At 44.1% G+C, this 20,565-nt stretch overlaps 1 protein-coding gene across 1 annotated transcript in view; it reads right to left on the bottom strand.

The window, feature by feature from the left end:
- The window catches only part of LRRIQ1 (leucine rich repeats and IQ motif containing 1), a 1,142,626-nt gene extending 1,129,472 nt beyond the window's left edge, over positions 1-13,154 (bottom strand). Inside the window, exon 1 of the mRNA XM_085653925.1 lies at positions 13,008-13,154. Coding sequence (XP_085510051.1) covers positions 13,008-13,130 — 123 coding nt within the window. The 5' untranslated portion in view covers positions 13,131-13,154. The remainder of the gene's footprint in view (positions 1-13,007) is intronic.
- Between the last annotated feature and the right edge of the window lie 7,411 nt (positions 13,155-20,565).

Here is a 20,565-nt window from a genome sequence, read left to right as displayed (position 1 = left end):
CAGGGGTACTTGCTGCTAGTTAGCACTGGAACACTGTTGACTTTAAAATAGAGTCAAAGTGCACTCTTGAGACTTGGACTACTTGTGGGGCATATCTTGGATGCTACTAAAAGTGAATGGGGAATAACCTGTATTGCTAGTGCAAGGAGGGAGTGGGACAGGGATTCGCCAAAGAAACACTAGAGCACCGACCTCAGTGGGAACGCTGTAGTTGTTTGTGAATGTCATATTTTCCCTTTATGTTGGTAGCAGTAGAAATAAAATGCCTCTCTTTTTTTTATAAAAGTGAGTAATTGGCTGGACAATGATGACGCGCACACTTTGAGTTGTGAGCCACGTACATTACCCTGTATCCAACTCCCATTACACCCCCACCCACCCCCCCAAGAGGGAGGCTTGAACTGCATGACCATGTTACTACTGAGATGTCAAGTGCAGAAGGGGTACTTGGGCCAGTGTTCAGAATCTATAAGAGGACCGTCCCCGGGACATGAGCAGTAAGAGGCCCAGTAGCCCCTCAATGCCTTATAGCCCCCTGAGAGTAGTTCTGACAGGTACAAAAAACAGACACTTAAGCCCCTCTTCGATATTTCAGATCTACTGAATGCCTTCAATGTTATTACAACAATTTGTGTAATTTGATTAAATTATAGTCCTTGTGATGTAACTAATCCAGCACTACTGGAGAAAGCATAGTCCGATAACATGCATGCTTGCATGCACATTTGTCAGTTAAATTTAGGGCCTGGCCTTTAGACAGCTTTAGTCATTTTGCCATCCTCATGTTTCCAAAAAGTATCATCATAAAATACATACATATGAAGGAACTTTCAATCAAAACTCTTTCACCATTGGCCTACTCAAATGTCACTCAAATTATGTTGCCTACATCCACAGCACAAAGTATAAATCACCAGGAAAAACGAGCGTGGACCCAGTTATCTTGTGCAGTGTTATTTTATTTCATTGCCAGCTCTGCCATTACGCGTTTCGGGCGATCTCGCCCTTGATTACATGACAACTCCTTGACATTTTACTTCGCCTTGTAAAGTGCAAGTGCAATTGACAATCCCATGGACATGGAAGAAATACTCACTTTTTTACATATAGATTGGTCACATAATAAAAACATAAATGTTGTGAAGTGGCCAATAAATACCATATTAAGACGGATCCATAGATATACAAATATATATTAAAAATACATATTAATATCAGCTTAAAATGCCTGAACCACGTCCTAGAAGTAAAACCATGTCCAACTTGTGAAACCATATAAAGTGCATACCTAATCAGTGCAAAAATCAAACTTTTAAAGGGCATCTGTGCTAAGGACAAATTTCGTAGATTTCGTGAATAGTAAATAGTTGACCCCTCAGAAAATCACATTAAATAAATAGAAGCATAAAATACACTTTCTAAATCTGATTTCTAAAATCCAACCATAAATATCATAAATACATAAATATCCTAAAATGCAAATAAATATATCATGTTTATGAGAGTAAATTCAAATGGTTAGTGGAGAAGGTGTAAAACTTTCTAAATTTCATGCCAGAGTATTCCATCTTCTCTAATTATTTACAAAGCAGTCAACCAATATTTTCATAAAAATGTGTACAAATCTTCACTGGCATTAAGGCCCCTTGGTTGTTTGGAATCGAATTGTAAAATGTAAGTTGTGTCCAACCTCCTTAATTTCGATTCCCTATCTCCTCCTCTTTTCTGGGGGGCTACGGCCTCAACGACAAAATATTTCAGATGTTTGGGGTCACTGTTATGGCTGATCTTAAAATGCCTTGCCACTGGATAACTTTCATCATTGTTTATGATGGCATGTATATGTTGGAGGATCCTCTTATGTGCTGCTAGTTTGGTACTGCCAATATACTTGAGATTGCAGCTACATGTTAAAACATATACGGCGTATTCTGACTTGCAAGTGAGATGTTGTCCTATGCTACAATTCCTAGTTATATTATTTATTTATTTGCGGAGCGTTGCGAGGATCCATGTCTAAGATGTGTTATCCAGCCACAGAGATGAAGTGAGGCTATGGGGAGCGGTCCTGCATCATCTTCGAGGATCCCATTGACAGAGGCTTGCAATGTGAAGTCCGGCCTCAAGGATGTGTCGTGCAGTAGAGGCAATGTGTCAGTCCTGAGGAGCTGCTATGCAAAGCGGGTCTTTATGATGGGTCCAATCCACGCAGCAGTGGTGATGCGTCGGTTCTGCTCAGGTTTGCATCGCGGAGCAGAGGAAATGAATTGGTTCCGCTGGATCCACGGATGCCGGCAGAGTACCTCAAACCCACTTCCAAGAGTTCAGGACTCTGGTGGCACCACTTGGCAGGGTAGATTCACAAATGGCTCAGTCAAGGAGCAGGTGCAAAGTTGCTGGAAGCAGGCTTCAGATCGGCAGTCCAGCCAAGTAGCCCCTAGAGTCACTCTGGGGTGCTGGGTTTAGGAGACGCAGGTCCAGTACTTCTTATCCAGGCAAGAGGTCCGCAGGTAAGCCCAGCATGGCAGCAGTCCTTCAGAGCAGCAGTCCAACAGAGTATAAGTGTTTTCAGCAGCACATCAGTCCTTGGTCCTGGCAGAGTATCCACAGAAGTGTACTGAAGAGTTGGTGTTTGAGGTCCAGTATTTATACCCAGTTATGCCTTTGAAGTGGGGAAAAGCTTCTAGGGGCAAGCTTTTTAAATGCACAGGTGCCCTGCCTCTGGCTCCAGACTACCTACAGATAGTATGCAGCCCTTAACCTGGAGACAGGACAGAGCCTATTCATATGTTAGTGGGGCTGTGCACGCCTGCTCTCTCCCCTCCTCCCAGTCATGGCCCATCTAGGCACACCTAAGCTCCCTATTGTGTGTGGCTGTCTAGGAGGAATACACAAAGACCAACGGAAAACTACAACGAGTCATGTGACCCAGAGAGAGGCTGCAGGCACCAAATGGATATGGGAGCAAAATGCAAACTTTCTAAAAGTGGCATTATCAAAATTGTAATTTAAAATTCAACTTCACCATAAGTTAGGATCTTTTATTACAATTCCAAACATAAACTGGTTACCTGCCCCAATGGGGAATTTACAGCGTATTAAAGATAATAAGGTAACCTAGATGTTGTTCTATGGGAGAGATAGGTCTTGCAATACTGAAAAACTGATTTAACAGTTCACTGTCAGGACATGCAAAACTAAAAGTACATTTCCAACTTTTTAAATACACTGCATCCTTCCCTCTGGGCTCTCCAGCGTCTATCTTAGGGGTGAGGTATATGTACTGAAAAAAGAAGTATTAGTCTTGGTAAGAAAAAAGTTTATTTTGCTAATTCGAACCATCCGTTTAAAACTGAGCACACAGACCATTTAAAACTGCACACATAGGCAGCAATGGCAGGCCTGAAACATGTTCAAAGTGCTACCTAAGTGGGTGGCACAATCAGTGCTGAAGGCCCACTAGTAGCATTCAATCAACAGGTAGTGCCACTCTACTAGAGATTTACAGGTAAATTAAATGTACCAATTGGGTAGAAGCCAATTCTACCATATTTTAAGGAAAGAGCACAAGCAGTTTAGCACTCGTTAGCAGCGGTAAAGTCCCAAGGCCAACAAAATTAATGAATTCAGCAAAAATGGAAGAAGTGAAGGCAAACCTTTTGGGTTTACCCTACAGAAAGGGCGAAGTCCAACACTGCTTATATACATGAATATAAAAACTTTCATCAAATATATTTATCTACTCTGTAGTTCCTCTGACAGTGACAATTTGCTCCTTCCTGCTCCTTCCTGCCATAGCTTACTGCATAGAGGGGACGGGATTTCATTTAAGCAAGAATGGGGTTATTGGTATATATGCATAGTGGCACTCAAAACTAGTTTGCTAACATCAACTTTGAAGGCACTTCAGTTTCCAAATGATTTCTAGTACTTTATACTTGTAAATTGCCAGTATGATGTTTTCCCAAAATAATAATAAAAATATGTAAGTACTTTTAGTAAACCATCTTGATCCTTCAAGTTACTCAGTTGTTGCTCAAATACTGCTCACTGCCAACACAACACACAGACTATATCAGTGGGTAAGACCACTTCCATTTAATGCATTTACTTCGGGAGGCTTCATTACACATCGTATGCATGAAATACCTGTATTTATGGTTTTACATTTTGCTTCTTCGTACAACAGCCCACAGGATAGGGCAGTGTGCTTTTAAAAACCACAACTGCATTGTCCTGCCACACAAGTATTGTGAGCCTTAAAAAGCAGTTTGCTATGAATACGGTAAAAGACATTTAACATAACCAGTGACTGCTAGTACCTGTATACTATGCTGTGTTCACAAATGTTCCATAGTAATCAAGACATTTATTGAAAGTTGCAATTGTTGTAGGCTTGGAGTAATCTTGTAATGGCTCACAATAGTTCACATACCTTATCAGAAGATCTTAAGATAGTGTCTCTGAACGTTAAAGGCCTCAACCATCCCATTAAACTCCATGAAATACTTGACTATCTGGCTAAAATGAAAGGGGTTGTTATAATATTGCAGGAAACTAAACTGTCTGAAGAGGATACTAAACTTATTAGATGCAATTGGATTTCAAAAATGGCCTGCTCTCCAGCTGTTAAAAAGAAACAGGTGTGATTACTTTAATATCAAAGAATTCGAATATTTCTTTAGAGTCTCAATCACACGACAATGAGGGCAGACTGTTGGTTACTTGCTTGAAAAAGGAGAAGACTTAATCCATGTGGTAAATATATATGGGCCTAACTGATGACCCGAATTGTTGGTCCAGGGTAGTTAGCACCTTGGAAGATCTCCCTCAGGAAGATCTCATGGCTGTAGCAGTGGATTACAACATCCCACTAGACCCGATTATCGATAGACAATCCAACTGTCATTATAATACAATGAGCTCGAATGACATACTCCAAACGATTTGCTCTAAATTCAACTTGAAAGACTCTTGGCACCTCAAACATCCAGATACCAGGGACTTCACCTTTAACTCTATCCTTCACAATTCCTACACCAGGATAGACTACATTCTTGTCTCTGGTTCCTTCACTCTGTTATTCGAACATAAGGATATTGCCTCGAGGCTGGTGTCTGACCACTCATGTACTAGCCTTAAACTGGTGGGTTGTCATAACGAACCTGTGCCTAGGAGATGGCGGTTTAAAGATGAGGTTCTATCTGATCCGGTGGACAAGAAAAGGATTGAGGAGGCCATTGTGGATTACCTCAGACATAATAACATCTCTGAAACCAACATAAATATTCACTGGGATGCCTTAAAAGCCACCATTAGGGGATTGATAATTGAAATTAAAACAAAAATAAATAGATGAATAAATTTGGGCCTAATCCAATTAGAACAGGAGATTAAAAGTCTAGAATCAGCTCACTCGAATGCTTTACACGACTCTAATTTAATCACTACTTTGATGCAGAAGAAATATGAATACAATAAGATATTAAGCGAACGTGCGGGGGTGTGGGTCAATAAATTCAAAGCTCTGAACTTATGTGAAGCCAATAAGGTAGGTAAATTGCTTGCTTCCTACCTTAAACACAAACAGAATCAACAGGTTATCTCCTCTATTAAAGACTCTAATGATGAAATCCATACCAAACATAAGGACAGCCTTAATACTTTTAAATCGTTTTACCAGCAGCTATATAACAATAATGAAACTTTCAACACAGAGGAGTGCGCCAAATACCTTGATACCCTCAAGTTACCGCAGCTTTCAGAAGAAAACAGATTCATGCTAGAACAAGAAATTAGTGAGTTGGAAATCGAACGGGCTGTAAAGTTATTGAAGAATAATAAAGCTCCCGGGCCTGATGGCTTCTCTGCATCATTTTATAAGGCCTTCTTAGATCATTTGAACCCAACTTTAAAACAAGTTTTTAACCATATTGCTTTTGATGGTACACCACCAGAGTCTATGCTTGAGGCTAATATATTAGTTATTCCAAAGGAAGGGAAAGATCCAACTATGCCAAAAAACTATAGGCCTATCTCCCTTATCAATGTAGATTGTAAGATATATGCAAAGATTCTGGCCGCTAGACTCAATTTGGTTCTCCCTAAACTGATAAGTAGCTCCCAAGTTCTCTTTCTCCGCAATCGCATGTCGAACGATAACACACGCCTGCTATGTCATGTTTTGGAGAATGCCGCTACCAAACCTGAGCCATCAATCTCAATTACATTGGACGCTGAAATGGCCTTCGATAGAGTCTTGTGGGCTTTCTTGGAACAGTGTATGCTTTCCTTCAACTTGGGGAAGGCTTTCTCCTCTATGGTTCTGTCCCTCTATTCGAATCTATCGGCCCGTATTGCTGTCAATGGTTCTCTATCCGACCCCTTTTCTCTACACCAGGGCACTAGACAGGGCTGTCCTTTAACCCCCTCACTGTTCCTGCTGGCGCTTGAACCCCTTATTCAGAGCATTAAACTAAACCCGACTATTAAAGGTGTGAACATCCATGGCTTGCAAGGGAAATTAGCCGCATATACAGACGACATCTTAATAGTGACAGAACAACCGGGACCATCAATTGCTGCCCTGATGGATACAATAACAGAATATTCTGCTCATTCGGGGTATAAGCTCAACAGGGATAAATCAGAAGTTAAACCACTGAACGTGCACTGTACCAGGGAGATTCTAGGGGAATCAGGCCTGGCCTGGCAGTCTGGATACATTAAATACCTGGGAGTTGAGTTTGATTATAACATTATGAGTACACTACTTCAGAACGAGAAAGTATTATTGGAAAAAATTCAAAAACTTCTGGACTCCTGGTCCCCGAAGTTTATCACATGGTGGGGCAGGATCGAAACAATAAAAATGATGGTCTCTCCCCTAGTTAATTATCTCATAAATGTGCTTCCACTCTTTTTGACAGATGATTTTCACAAGAAACTGGACAATCCCTTATCAAACTTTCTCTGGCGCAACAAAAAAGCTATGATTAGTATTAAAAAGCTGAGACTTGATAAAACGCTAGGAGGTGTAAATCTCGCAGATTTTTTAATATACCAGTATGCTTTTTGGCCGAACAAGGCTCATATTGGATCTCCGCGCCTGGCGATTACGTTCCTGTCTGGTTGGAGGTAAAGAGAGCTATTCTTAATAACCTAAACCCTTTCTCACTTCTCACAGCCAATCGCCTTATCCCGCTCGCTCGAAGTCCATTTTTAAAAATACTAAAATAGCACTCTTGAAAATAGACCAAAAGTTGGAGGTCAGTGTTAAGGGCTCCAAAATGGAATCATTATGGTATAATAATAAAGTACTCTACAAGGGCAAATGTTTGAACTTCGATTCTTGGCTTAAGAAGGGGGTGTTTTTCCCTTGTCAATTAGAAAAGGCCTCTTATCCAATAACGTTCTCAGATCTCCAAGCTAGGTACAATTTAGCCGATATTGAATTCTATAACTTTCTAAAAGTACGAGCGGCCATATCAAAATCCAAACTATCCTCTACCCTGCCTTCGCTACCATTGTTCGTGACTAAAATTAACAAGCTAGGCCATAAAGTTTCTCTGATATATAAACTCTTGCGCCCCAAAACCTTGAATCTCAATGCTCACGTGGTTGAACTTTGGAACATGCATTCCTCTGTTCCTTTAACTGACACATTTTGTGGGCTAAACTATGGCACTCTGTCTCGCGTAACAAGGTGTCTCCAGTACTTTCCCAGACCAAATATTGGCTATTACACAAGCCCTTCTGGACGCCTGCACGTTTATTTTCTTTGAACATACGTGATGACGCACTGTGTTGGAATTGCAAACATGAAACGGGGGACTTAGCTCATCTTATTTTTCATTGCTCGGAAGTGGAGTCCTTTTTGGATAAGGTCTTTGCATTTTTGTCAAAATTATTTTAATGTACATTGGCTAAAGAATTCTCCGCCCTGACTATGGCATCTCTGAGGGTTGACCTGGACTCTGATGGCGACAAAGCTCTCTGGACCTCTTGTTGACGGCAGCAGTGAAAATGGTCCTTGCTAACTGGAAGGACACAAGTAAGGCCTCCTACAAAGGATGGATAAATTGGGTTACTCACCTGAGAGGTGCGGACAATGTGGCCTTGCAAAACTTACCTTGGAGATCCCCTTCTAGACCAATGTGGTCCACTCTGGACAATTACTTTGACTCTCACAAACCCCTGTGAGCTTCCTTGCAATCCTATTGTATACCCTTGTTGTATTTCATAATGTTGAGTTTTGTGGGGTTTCCCTTGTCGGCACAGGGTACATATGTTATAGCTGGATTATCCTGTTGACAAGAACTTCAAGGAAATTTCTTATGTATGAACTCTTGCTTCTCCTCTGCTCATATTTCTTTTCTTTCTTTTTGTTCTTTCGTTTCTTCAACTTTCCTCTCTCTCTCAGGAACGATTGTTAGAGGTCTCTATCAGGCTTAAATCTTGCACAGACAACGTCTTTTTGCTATTCCAATGTCGATCTTTTGGCGTCTGCACACCATGTCCTTATCTTAACATTGTTACACACCCATGGGTTGTTCCTGTTTCTCTCTCTATCTCAAAATCAATAAAGCATATGAAATAAGACAGTTGCAATTGTTGATTCCTCATCATATAGCAGCATTCCATATTTAGTTATTGTATAGAAAACAAGAATAATTCCTTAGAGTACCAAAAGTATATATGCACATTTTTATGTTGGAGCCACACTCCTTCACCTTTGAGAAGAACGTCTGAAGCAGTTCCATCTGACTTGAGAAGTACATTTAGTAATAATTTCATTTATTGCATCTCTCTGGTAGACATTTTAAGCAGATGCTTCTGACTTGAGAGGGAGATTAAGTAAAGTTTTCGAGGAAAGCAGACTTGTTAAAGACTTTTCTAGGACATCTAGTAATGCCTTGAGGTATTGTAGCTATGGGAAAGACCAGGCCTATTGGGTTTGCCACTACTTGTTAGGTCTGGTGTTAGCCAAGTCCTTTTGAATTTACTAAAATTACAAGTATAATATACTTATTTAAAGGGGCTTTCAGATAGCCCTCTTAGTTCACTGGTCTGTTATATCATTCACTTTTTGCTTCCACCCACTACAGCAAACAGTATGGGGCAATGGCTCAGCCTACTTCAGCCACCAGATAATTTGACTTTGACTGCATTTTGGTTTTTCAGAAGGAGAACACCTAAACACAGAGTAGTTCCCTTTAATGCCAGTGTTTATCCTTTTACTTTAGTGTTGCTTTTATGTTTAGAGCCTGGTTCAATAGAAGGATGCTTTCTATCAACGTTTCATGTTGCTTTTGGTGTGAGCACTTCAACACATTCCAGATTCATCAGTTACTGAGGCTTGCTACTGCTATTGTAAATTTCTTTTGGAGTGGCTTTTGTTTATCGGACTGGTACTACTTCAAAGAATACCAGATTGAGTCCATTTTAAAATGTATACAGTTATTCTCTTGTTAGTATTCATGCAATGAAGCACATTTATAACTGCACCCCTGTATGTCAAGGTGACATATATTAGGAGGACTACAGCTATATCTGTAAATCAGTTTAGTATGATTGTCCTGCTTGCTTGGCTTTATTAATTTGCTTTCAGTGGTCTTGTATATCATGCTTTTTTTACATTTAACTATGACTAATTGAAGCTGTGCTGTTTATTCCAATTTCCTGTCCTATTTATCTTTGCAACCCTACCTGTTCATCTGTGTATCAACTTATCTATCTACTCGTCTGTCCATCTATCTTTTTGCCTATCTATCCATCTTTGCCACTCTGTTTCTCTTTGCAAATCTATTGATCTATCTTCACAACTCTAGTGTCCACTCTGGGGCACTCACCTATCCTTGTCCCCACCACCTCTACAACCTCGCAATGAACCCAATCAGCAAGCAACTCACAGCATCCATAACACTTCCATTTCTGCAGCATCCTTCCTGGACAGATGGAAACACGCAGACGTCAGACACCTCGTAAAGAAAGCCTCTGCAGACCCCAGCTATCTAAAAAATTATCGGCCGATCTCCTTGCTTCCGTACACAGCCAAAGTACTCAAGAAAGCTATCAATCAACAGCTCACCGAATACCTGGAACAAAACCACATACTGGACACCTCACAATCAGGATTCCAGGCTAACCACAGCACTGAGACTGCGTGATTGCTACCACAGACGACATCAGAACACTCTTCGACAGCGGAGAATGTGTGCCCCTGATCCTCCTCAACCTTTCTGCTGCGTTCAACACCATCTCCCACAATGCACTCATCAACAGACTCCACAGCACAGGCATACAGCAAGACACCCTCCAATGGATCGCTTCCATCCTCACAGGATGCATTCAGAGCATCCGACTGCCTCCCCTGAACTCTGCACCCAAAAACATCATATGCTGCGCACCACAAAGATCATCCCTCAGCCCCACCCTGTTCAGCCTCAACATCACCTCCATACAGATGTTGTCAGATCCCGTGGACTTAGCATAACCTTCTACGCAGGCGACACTGAACTGAACCTCTAACTCACTGAGGACGCCAAAACCAACTTCTGCAACGCATGACCAAAGTAGCAAAGTGGGTGAGAGGCAACTGCCTCTAACTAAACTCCGACGAAACTGAAGTATTGATCTTCGGGAAGAACACCTCTGCATGGGACCACTGCTGGTGGACTACAGAAATCAGACCTGCACAATCGCAGCACGCCGCAACTTCAGCATCATCCTCGACAGCCAAATGACCATGAAACGACAAGTCAACGCAGTCGCCTCCTCCTGCTTCCACACACTATGCATGCTCCGCAGGATCTTCAGATGTATCCCAACAAACACCAGAAAGTCCATCACTCAGGCCCTCATCACAAGCCGCCTCGACTATGGCAACGCCCTGTAATCCAGCATCTCCACCTAGCTCCTCAGAAGTCTCCTGACCATACAAAACGCTGCAGCCAGACTCATCCTGGACCTCCCCAAACAATATTACATGGCCCCTCCACCGGAGAGACCTCCAATGGCTCCCCATCCGGAAGATATACCAGTTCAAGATTCTCATGCACACCTACAAAGTCCTCCACGACCTAGGACATGCCTACATCAACCATCAATTGAACTTCCACCAACCCCCCAGACACCTGCACTCCTCTTCACTCGCCCTCTCACCCCCCTCCGCCCCCAGCATCCGGCACAGCCACAACCGCTCCTTCTCCTACCTCGCTGCCAAGACCTGGAACGATCTTCCCCTCCAGCTCCATACAGCCTCCTCGCTGGAAGACTTTAGAAAGAGACTCAAGACCTGTTTCTTCGACAAAAACACAGCACCCATATACCCCTAGGGGTGACAGTGTTGCTCTGTAGTCTGTACAAATGTTGATTGATTGATTGAGCCATGCACACCTATCTACATCTTTGCAACCCTCTCTAGCTATGCAACCTTCTATATCTATGATCTATACCTATGTGACTATCTATCTAGCTAGTTTTGCAACTCTATCTATATAAACCTGTCTTCACAACCCTCTCTATTTGCAATTAAGATTTTCAAAAATATTACAAGAATAAAGCATTAGCAAAGGGCTGGCAGCCAAAACCAGCTCAATTGGCTTTTTCTGTTTGATGTTAGCCAAGACCTTTTGATGTTACTAAATTATGTGTATTCCTTAGTAAGCAATAGTGGTTTTCTGACAGACTTCATCCTTTAGTCTCTTGTTGTGTTATTCATATTTTTCTTTCACCCACTCAAGGATGCATTATGGGTCAGTCCTCATCAGCCACTGGCTGATTTCACTGTGGCATGCTGCCCTTTCACAAGCAGTGCAAAAATCACAATTCAGTACTTCACAAAAGTATATTTTTCATGCCTCCAAAATAAGCAAAATTATACCACTTATATCGTTAAAATACTGTACATAATGAGCAACTGTTATTACATGATTGTAGTGTTGAACGTGTCAAGTCTGTAATTTCATTAGTGCAACTCCACATTACATAAAAAATACAATCAACAATTCGAGAAGATGGGTCTACAACACAACAGCGAGCTCCGAAGGAACTGGCTGACTCAAAACATGAAATAAGATATTTTATTGTGAAGTATTGAATTGTGATTTTTGTTATATAATCTTGTGATATCATGTGTTTTATGTATTAGTCGCCTAAACAATAAAGGATACAAAGACAGCCTTTTTTAACAATAAGAATGGCTTTTTATGATGTTTGTTTTTTAGATTATTTGATACGTACGGGTTTTTGTTCACTTATTGCTTTTTGTTCACCAATTGATGCTATTCTTGTACAGTCTCGAGTGGAAATAGTGTTATTACACATAGAACTCATCAGTTCGACTTGAGGAGGGAACATCACTTATAACTTATTCTTTCTTATGTGAAAATGTGCATATTTATGCAATTTTGACAAATATGCTTGAAGAGGGAGTCCCTCTTTTGTTTTCGTTTTTTGTTTGCTAAAAACATGACAGGACAAAACAAGAACTAGCAAAGTCGAAAGGCTGGCAGCCAAAGTCAGACCTGATAGCTTTGTTGATGTTTGTTTAAAGGGCATCTAATATTTGAAAACAATTAATGATCACTTAGGGATTCTACAGAAATCGTCAAGAGGCAAAACTACTTGGGAAAACCACTTTGATTAAAAAGGCAGATTTGCTTTAAGTTCTGGGTTTGTAAGGCTGCAATCGATGGGGTTACTCCACGGTTTACAGCGAAATACGTGCAGCAAAAGGAAGTGATGGGAGACACCGACCGCCCAGATGCCCGTTTCCCACAGAAATCCTTGCTTGCGAATTAAAACGCATCATTATTATGCCCTAACAAACTCGAAGAGAAAGTGACTACCCTACTGAAGCAGAGGTTTATACCGAGGCTGCCAAAAACCACGAACGCATGGCACTGCTGCACTGCACTTTCAGGAGTAGCCGTCGCCTAGCAACACAGGCAACACAACAACCGTAACTCAAAGCAGCGGCGCTTTGCCCTCTCCCAGTTCCTTACCGCCTCCGACACTTCTACTGGCGGCTCTGTCCCTTCCTCCTCGTCCCCTTCAGAGTACGTCAGGCTGATCCTTTTCAATTCCCGTTCCAACTCTTCTTCCATCTCCTGAGCTTCTAGGTCCATGGCTTCGAGTTTCTTTTCCCCAGCTGGTGCCGTTGGAAATTTGACAAGGGGGCGGGGACTCGTAGAGATCTTACCCAGTAGGCCGCGCGTGCAAACGTGCTTGTCTCGTGACGGCCATGCTGAGGTCAGGCACGGCGTACGTCTTCTCTTCCATGCCTTCAATTAAGTTAATTGATGCAGGACAGCTGTCTTCGTCATTGAGCAACAAAACGCCTATTAAAAGTGTCCTTCCTGCCTATATTCATATGACGTTCCGCCTAGAGTGAGTTATATTTTAACTAGAGTTAAAGGTGTGTGTTCATTTATGAGAGAATGTATTGTTTAGTCGGATTTCATGGATGAAACGGTCAGCCAATGTGGGCGATTGGGTGGGCGAATGTGTTTGGTGGTTACTGTGCTGTGTTAGTGGACATAACAGTTACTAAGAGGAGCATTTTAAATTTCTAACCACCCAACACCGTGATTGTACACAGGGAACTTTGCAAATAATTATACATATACGCTCCAAAGAGGTAAGCTTTCAATTTAAAAGCAAAAATAAAACGAATGCTATTTAATGTTTCCTGCATAAACGTTTCTCCAGTACAACGCTTCTCTACATCTCTCACTTATGTGTTCCCAGATTTTGGCATACATAAAAATCATTTAAAATTGTTCAACGTGAGTGACACCAAGCTCCCCTCTTTAAAACACGAATACTGTTGCACCTAAAGCCCCGGTTACTTACCGGTAATCTTCATTACTCCGAGTCCTTGTCTTCCTCGCCACAGTAATCACTAATGAGCCTTCGGCTCCCACAGAAACTCCAAGTATAAATTCTACATTCTAGTCTCCCTCTCCCTCCAATATGGCCCCCAACCACACAGCCAATCCCATAAAGGGACACATAATGCACCATAACGACCTGAGAAACCAAGCCGCAGACATGAAGCCAAAAAGAGGGCCGGGAGGGAAAGGGAAACTATACTGTGGCGAGGAAGACAAGGACTCGGAGTAATGAAGATTACCGGTAAGTAACCGGGGCATTACCTCCTCGTCCGTCTTCCTCGCCACAGTAATCACTAATGAGCCGATACCAAAGCATATAAGCTTCATGCAAGAACAGAGGCCACCAGCAAAAGTCAGCATCAAGCAAAACTTTATTACAAAAACAGGAAAGAGACATAGAGAGCCTCCAACCTATGGGACCCCGGAACCCAGCACAGAAGAGGCAAAGGCAACCGAAGCACCAGCCCCAACCTGAAGACGGTAGTGCGACATGAAGGTATGAGGGGAAGACCAAGTGGCAGCACGGCAAATATCCTCCATGGACACCCCCTTGAAAGCGGCCCAGGAGACAGCAACCGAACGAGTGGAACGTCCCTGAACAGGAAGGGAAGGAACCAAGGAAGAAGAACCGTAAGCCAATAGAATAACGTCCTTAATCCAACGACTGAGAGTGGAGAGGGAAGGACGCAAACCCCTACGGGACAAACCAAAATTGACAAACAAATTGTCCACTTTACAAAAAGAACAGGTCCGATCCAGGTAAATCAACAATGCGCGCCGCACATCCAAAAGATGCAGCAACGACTCATCCTCAGAAGAGGGATCAGGACAAAGAACCGGAAGAATCACCTCAGCAGAACGGTGAAAAAACGAATTCACTTTAGGAACAAAAGTGGGGTGAGGACGCAACACAACACGATCCTCCAGAACACACAAAAAGGGAGCAGATCTCCGGAAGGCACCCAGCTCCCCAATGCTCCTGGCAGAAGCAACAGCCACCAGAAAGACTACTTTAAGAGTCAAGAATTTCAGGTCAACCGACTCCAAAGGCTCAAAAGGAACCGATTGCAGTGCATGCAGAACCAGGGGAAGATCCCAAGGAGGAGAAGACAGAACAGGACGGGGACGCTGAAAGGCCAGAGACTTCAACAGCCGCGACACCAACGGCGACACAGAAACCAAAGGAAGAGCATGAAACGCCCGAATGGCAGCCCACTGTGCATGAAGAGTAGAGATGGCCAACCCCAAATCAAAACCTTCATGCACAAAATCAAGAACGCGGGCAGGATCCAAATCGGATAGAGAAAGATCACGCCTAACGCACCAGGCAGCAAAGTTGTCCCAGTGTTTGGCATAGGAACGTAAAGTAGACGGATGCCGGGATCGCTGAATAACACCAGCAACAACCGCCGAACACCCACCCCGAATCAGGGAGTCCCTCTCAAGAGCCAGGCCCGCAGACCGGAACACCGGAAGAGGAAGTGGAGGCCCCAGCAGAAGATAGGGAACGAATGGCAACAGCCACCCCGAGCCCACCGCCAACTCCAACAAGAGGGGAAACCATGGGCGGTGACGCCAACCCGGCACAATCAGAAGAACAAGGGCCCCCTCCCTCTTGATCTTCTGTAAAACAATGGGGATCAGGGGAACAGGATGGAACGCATACAACAGGCCCTTCGGCCACAGGAAGGACAGCGCATCGATCCTCCATGCCTCCGGACACGGCATAATTGTGCAAAAGCAACGGATCTTCGCATTGAATCGGGAAGCAAACAGGTCCACAATCGGAGACCCAAACCTCTGACGCAAAACCCTGAACATCCCGCGCATCAGGGACAAGGAACCCATGGACGGAAAGACTCTGCTCAGGCAGTCCGCAACCACGTTCTCCAGACCCGAAAGGTAAACAGCCGACAGCGACTGCAGGTGCAACTCCCCCCAAGAACAAATCTGGTAACTGAGGGAACTGAGCGAAGGAACCCGGCAGCCCCCCTGATGATTGAGGTACGCCATGACCACCTGATTGTCCGTCCGGACCTAAACATGATGACCCATGAGAAGATCCGAAAAGGCCAACAGACCCAACTGGACAGCTCCCAGTGGGAGGGATGCCCCATTGCTTAGGTAGACAGGCTGGCACGGGGTGCAGAGAGGGGAAACCAGCTGCCAAACTATTTTCCCCAGGGGCGTGGAGCCCTGAGGTAGCCTTACCCCAGAGGTGGGCTAATGAGGTTTGAACACTGAGATATAGGTCTTGCCATCCTGGGAGTGGACAGAATATTGCATCCTGGTATAGCAAGATGCCACACTCCACAGGTAGTGGTCACCAGATGGGGAGAACATGGTAGCCCATTGGCTACCAACCGCATCCTGCCCTGTAAGCACTTTCTAAACAAAAAGGGGGAACCCCTGGCACCCAGACCTCAGCCGACCTGGAAGAAGGACTGCCCTGCTGCACCAAGGGACCAGCAAAGAGAGGCTGCATCGTCGAAGCCTGCACCTGGTGGCTAGCGAAGAGAGGGGTGGTGCCTGCTGTTTCACTGTCCCCAGAGCCCAGACAAGCCAAAAGACTCCAAGAGACAGCCAACTGGCCTTCTTTTTTGCAGCACAGGAATACAACAGCTGAAGAAGCCTGCTAGAGCAAGTTGGTAGCTTAAGCTACCACCACTACCGTGCAAGACCCGATGCACAGAGTTTTACCTGAGTTTGCTGAGTTGGGGAGTGCTATCGGAGAACGGCTGGGACCACCAGAAGGCAAGTTATCAACTCAGGAAGGATGGGCATGTGACCGCGACACTAGGAGGCTGGTAGTGAAGTAGCGACTGACCTTCGGCCAGACTGGAGAGGACCTTGTGGGACCATCTTCATGGACCGAGGAGTGCCTACAGGAAGACTCCTGTCGACCACGTCGCATCCATGGAGCATCTTTAGCATCCTTCATCCTTGCATCAGCACAGCTCCTGTTCTGAGCTACCAGAGCACAACAAGCTCCAGAGGCCTCCCTGCAGCTGCTAAGCGGACCTCCTGCTCTGGATCTGCCTGAACCCTTCTGGCCTCTGTTGGAGTGAATTCCTGATCTCCAAGAGGTGCCTCCCAGGTCCTGGACCCCTGGTACAGTGTCAGTTGACCTCCTTCTGCAGGAAAAGGAGAAATCCTGAAGTTCTGGGCTCTTCACGATCCAGAATGGGCCCCTTCGTGCCAAGATCTTGACACCAGTGCTGACTGCCAACACAAATCTACAGTGAACCTGACTCTACGCATGACAGACAGGGACATCTGACAACATGAGATCCAGACTTTGCGCTACAGTATCGACAGCCCGAGCTGAGTGCAAACGAGAAACTCCATCAACGACTGTCCTCGACCCCCAACAGGATCTTTGTGCTACTGCAATGACAAACTAGGCTCTTCACGCTGGACTTTAGAAGGTAGATTTTCCAGTGGGTCTAACCTGGACCCTGTATCTGTCCCGCACTCCATCGGGGTAGACATGAACTTGTGACTTTCACCCGGTCTCGCATAACCAGATAACTGCATGAGGTGCTATTTGATTTTAGGTGCTATACTTACCTTAAATATTTGAAATTGCATATCTGTGGTTCTACGCATTGGATTTTCGTCATTTTTATGTCAAATACTTTATTACTGTTTGAGGGCTGGATAAATACTTTACACTCTTTCTCTAACTTAATCCTGACTGCTTGTGTGCCAAGCTACCAAAGGGTTAAGCACAGGCTGATTTAGTGACTTTTGTGATTCACCCTGGCAAAGATTGTGTGTGGGGGGGTTGCTTTATAAGGACTCACACCCCCCTCAACCAACAACCTAATTTGTCACACTATAATTCTACCTTCTATTGAATATACATATAATGGGTGGAGGTTCAATGAGCACCTATGGACTGCTGCATTCATGTCCAAATTCAAGTAATAGTTACTGATTCTGAAGATCCATCTCCTCTTTGACCTTCTAAATGGCACTTCTGTCACCACAAATCTAAACCTGAACCTGGCATTGATGAATAACCTTTACAAGAGCAGACTATAATCCATCTTGATGGAGTGCGGGAATGGTGAACCTCTTTAAGTAATGTGGCTCCCAAAATAGTACATTTAATGGATCTCGCAGGATTAATAACACGCAATGATATACATATAAAGAAACCACCCAGTTTTTGTTTTTTTTAATAGTGTTTATTGATTTTCAATTTAGCTTACACAGCCCCGAGGGCAATAGGAGTTATGCATATTATTTTACGACATCATACTGCAAAGTAACAACTGCTGCATTTGACACAATCATAAGACTAGTAGCAATGCCGCTGCGGTCTTCTGTAGTTCCATATAACACTATTATCATAATATTTAACACATTAGTGTCTGTTGTGCATCAGAAGAAGAGCCTTGATGAACTAATAAAGCTGGCCGTGGTATTGAGTACATGTTGGTGTAATTTAAAGCAATTTGGAGACAGTGAGTTCAGGACTAAGTGTACCTGCGTGCAGGGGGGATTACATATTGGCCTAACCTTCTGAATGTATGGGTATAACTGGGCTGTGTGTTCATCCTGAGAGGTCGGGAAGGTGGCAAGGGGGGCAAGAAGAGTGGAAGAGTGAGCTGGCGCAAGCATGGGTAAAGCTAACAGGAGGTAGAGTGACTACCATTGAGTCTTGAGTTGGTTCTATGGAGGCCCAGGGTCAGAGGGAGCACGGTCCATTTTTGATTCTATAAATGTTAGCTACTTTTGCCAGACTGGGGGTGTTTTAGCAGTGGAGTGGTTTAAAATGTTGCTGCGTATCAGCTCATGCTCGGCCACTAGTGCCCGCGAAGGTCTACGGTTCATGCGTACATATGTGGTGCTGAGTTCGACTTCCAGGACATAGCCAGCCTGCATTTGGCTAGGCCTAGTGCTTGGGCTAGAAATTTGTTGATGATTTAACGTTGTGTTGAGCTTGGTTATGCCCAGCAGAAATTGACGACCCTGCAATGTAACTGTCGTGACCGTAGCCTCGGAGAGTGTAGCAGGCACCTCGTTCCATTATCCTGTCAGCTGAGGGCATGCCCACACCATATCTATAAATGCGGCTTCGGGGTTGTGACATTGGGGGCATACATCAGGAGAATTCGCATACATTTGTGCCAGCTTATTTTGAGTAAGGTATGTGTAGTGGAGGTAGTTAAATTGAGTTTATTTCTGGCGTTTGTAGATATTATCTTCGGGAACCCTATGCACTGTACCCACTGTTTGTCGGTCAGTGTTGTTGACAGTGCTGCTTCCCAGTATTCTGTAAATGGTGCTAAGAGGGGTACAGTATTGGGTCTCAAGGAGTTATACAGCATGGTGATTGGCCTCTTACCTGTACCATGCGTTAGTAATGTTTGGAGTAAACTAGATGTTTTAGGTTTGTCATGTGTGTTGCCCCTTGTCCTGAATGTTTGATGTGTTGAACAACGCATACAATAAGAATGAGCTTGGGGAAATGCCATAACCATCCACAAGAGTTTCAAACTCGCAGAGAGTCAAGTCGACAAATAAATTGCCCCACGTTGTTAGACTGGCCGTGATCCAGTCTGCCATATCCGGAGACATAGCTCTTGTATTGATGCCGGGAATTGCCCCAAGTGGTAAGACGTGGGGGTCAGTGCCTTGTTCATACATAACGGGTCCAGCAGCTGGGAGCCGTGGACATTAATATGTTTCATGGCTTCCTTGGGATCACTGTCCCTGAACCATTCAGCCATTCCATCATCGTGGGTTGGTGTAGGTCTGATGCCGAGTGTCCCAGTTCAGTGGAGTTGCAGCCTGCCAGCCACTGCATTGGCCATTGTAGCTGGGCGGCTGCATAATAATACTCTTAATTAGGAGCTCCCAGGGCACCCTTCGTAATTGCGGCATAGAGTTTTGTGAGGGCAACTCTGATACTGGTCTTACCCAAGATTAGAGACGTTAGGAGTGATTTCAGGTCACAAAACAATTTACCTGGCAACAGGAAGGGGAGGCTGTGAAGAAATACAACAGCCTGGGAATCAGCAACATTTTAGATATGGCTAAACGCCCCATGGGAGAAAGTGGCAGTTCCGTCTAGAATGTCAAGGAGGAGCGAGCGTTGGCAATCACCCTGCCCAGATTGCCATCTTTTAAGTGAGCTTGTGAATGATATATTTGTACTCCTGAGTACTGGAAGGAGTCGCAAAACCAGGGGAGAGGGGCCTGTGGCAGGCCCACCCTTTGTTCCAGAGTCTGGGGTGTTATTGGGACAAGAGCGATTTTCCCCAATTTGCTTTTAGACCAGAGAAGCTTCCGTAGCGATCTAGCAGTTCCATTAGGCCATATAGCACTGATGGCAATGGAGATATATCGGCGCATCATCAGCGAAGAGTGAGACAGTGTGCCATTGGTTGTGCGCTTTGATGCCCCAGACAATTACCCGGCTATGTAATGCACTGGCCAGATGCTCCATCGCTAAGGCAAAAATAATTGGTGATAGAGGACACCCCTGTCTAGTACCCTGTTCGTTATTGAAGGAGTCAGAGATCATGCGGTCTGGCTTGACATGCGCCTGCGGCGCATTATATAGAAGCTAAATCCATTGTAGGAACCCGGGGGCCTATACCATAACCCGCTAATGCCACTCTTAGGTACTCCCATCTCAGATTATCGAACATCT

This window comes from Triturus cristatus, chromosome 4_1 (assembly GCF_964204655.1).
Source record: "Triturus cristatus chromosome 4_1, aTriCri1.1, whole genome shotgun sequence".
In the NCBI taxonomy this organism is placed as follows: domain Eukaryota; kingdom Metazoa; phylum Chordata; class Amphibia; order Caudata; family Salamandridae; genus Triturus; species Triturus cristatus.
Note: the sequence above shows the minus strand (reverse complement) of the source record. Positions and strands in the feature narration are given on the sequence as shown.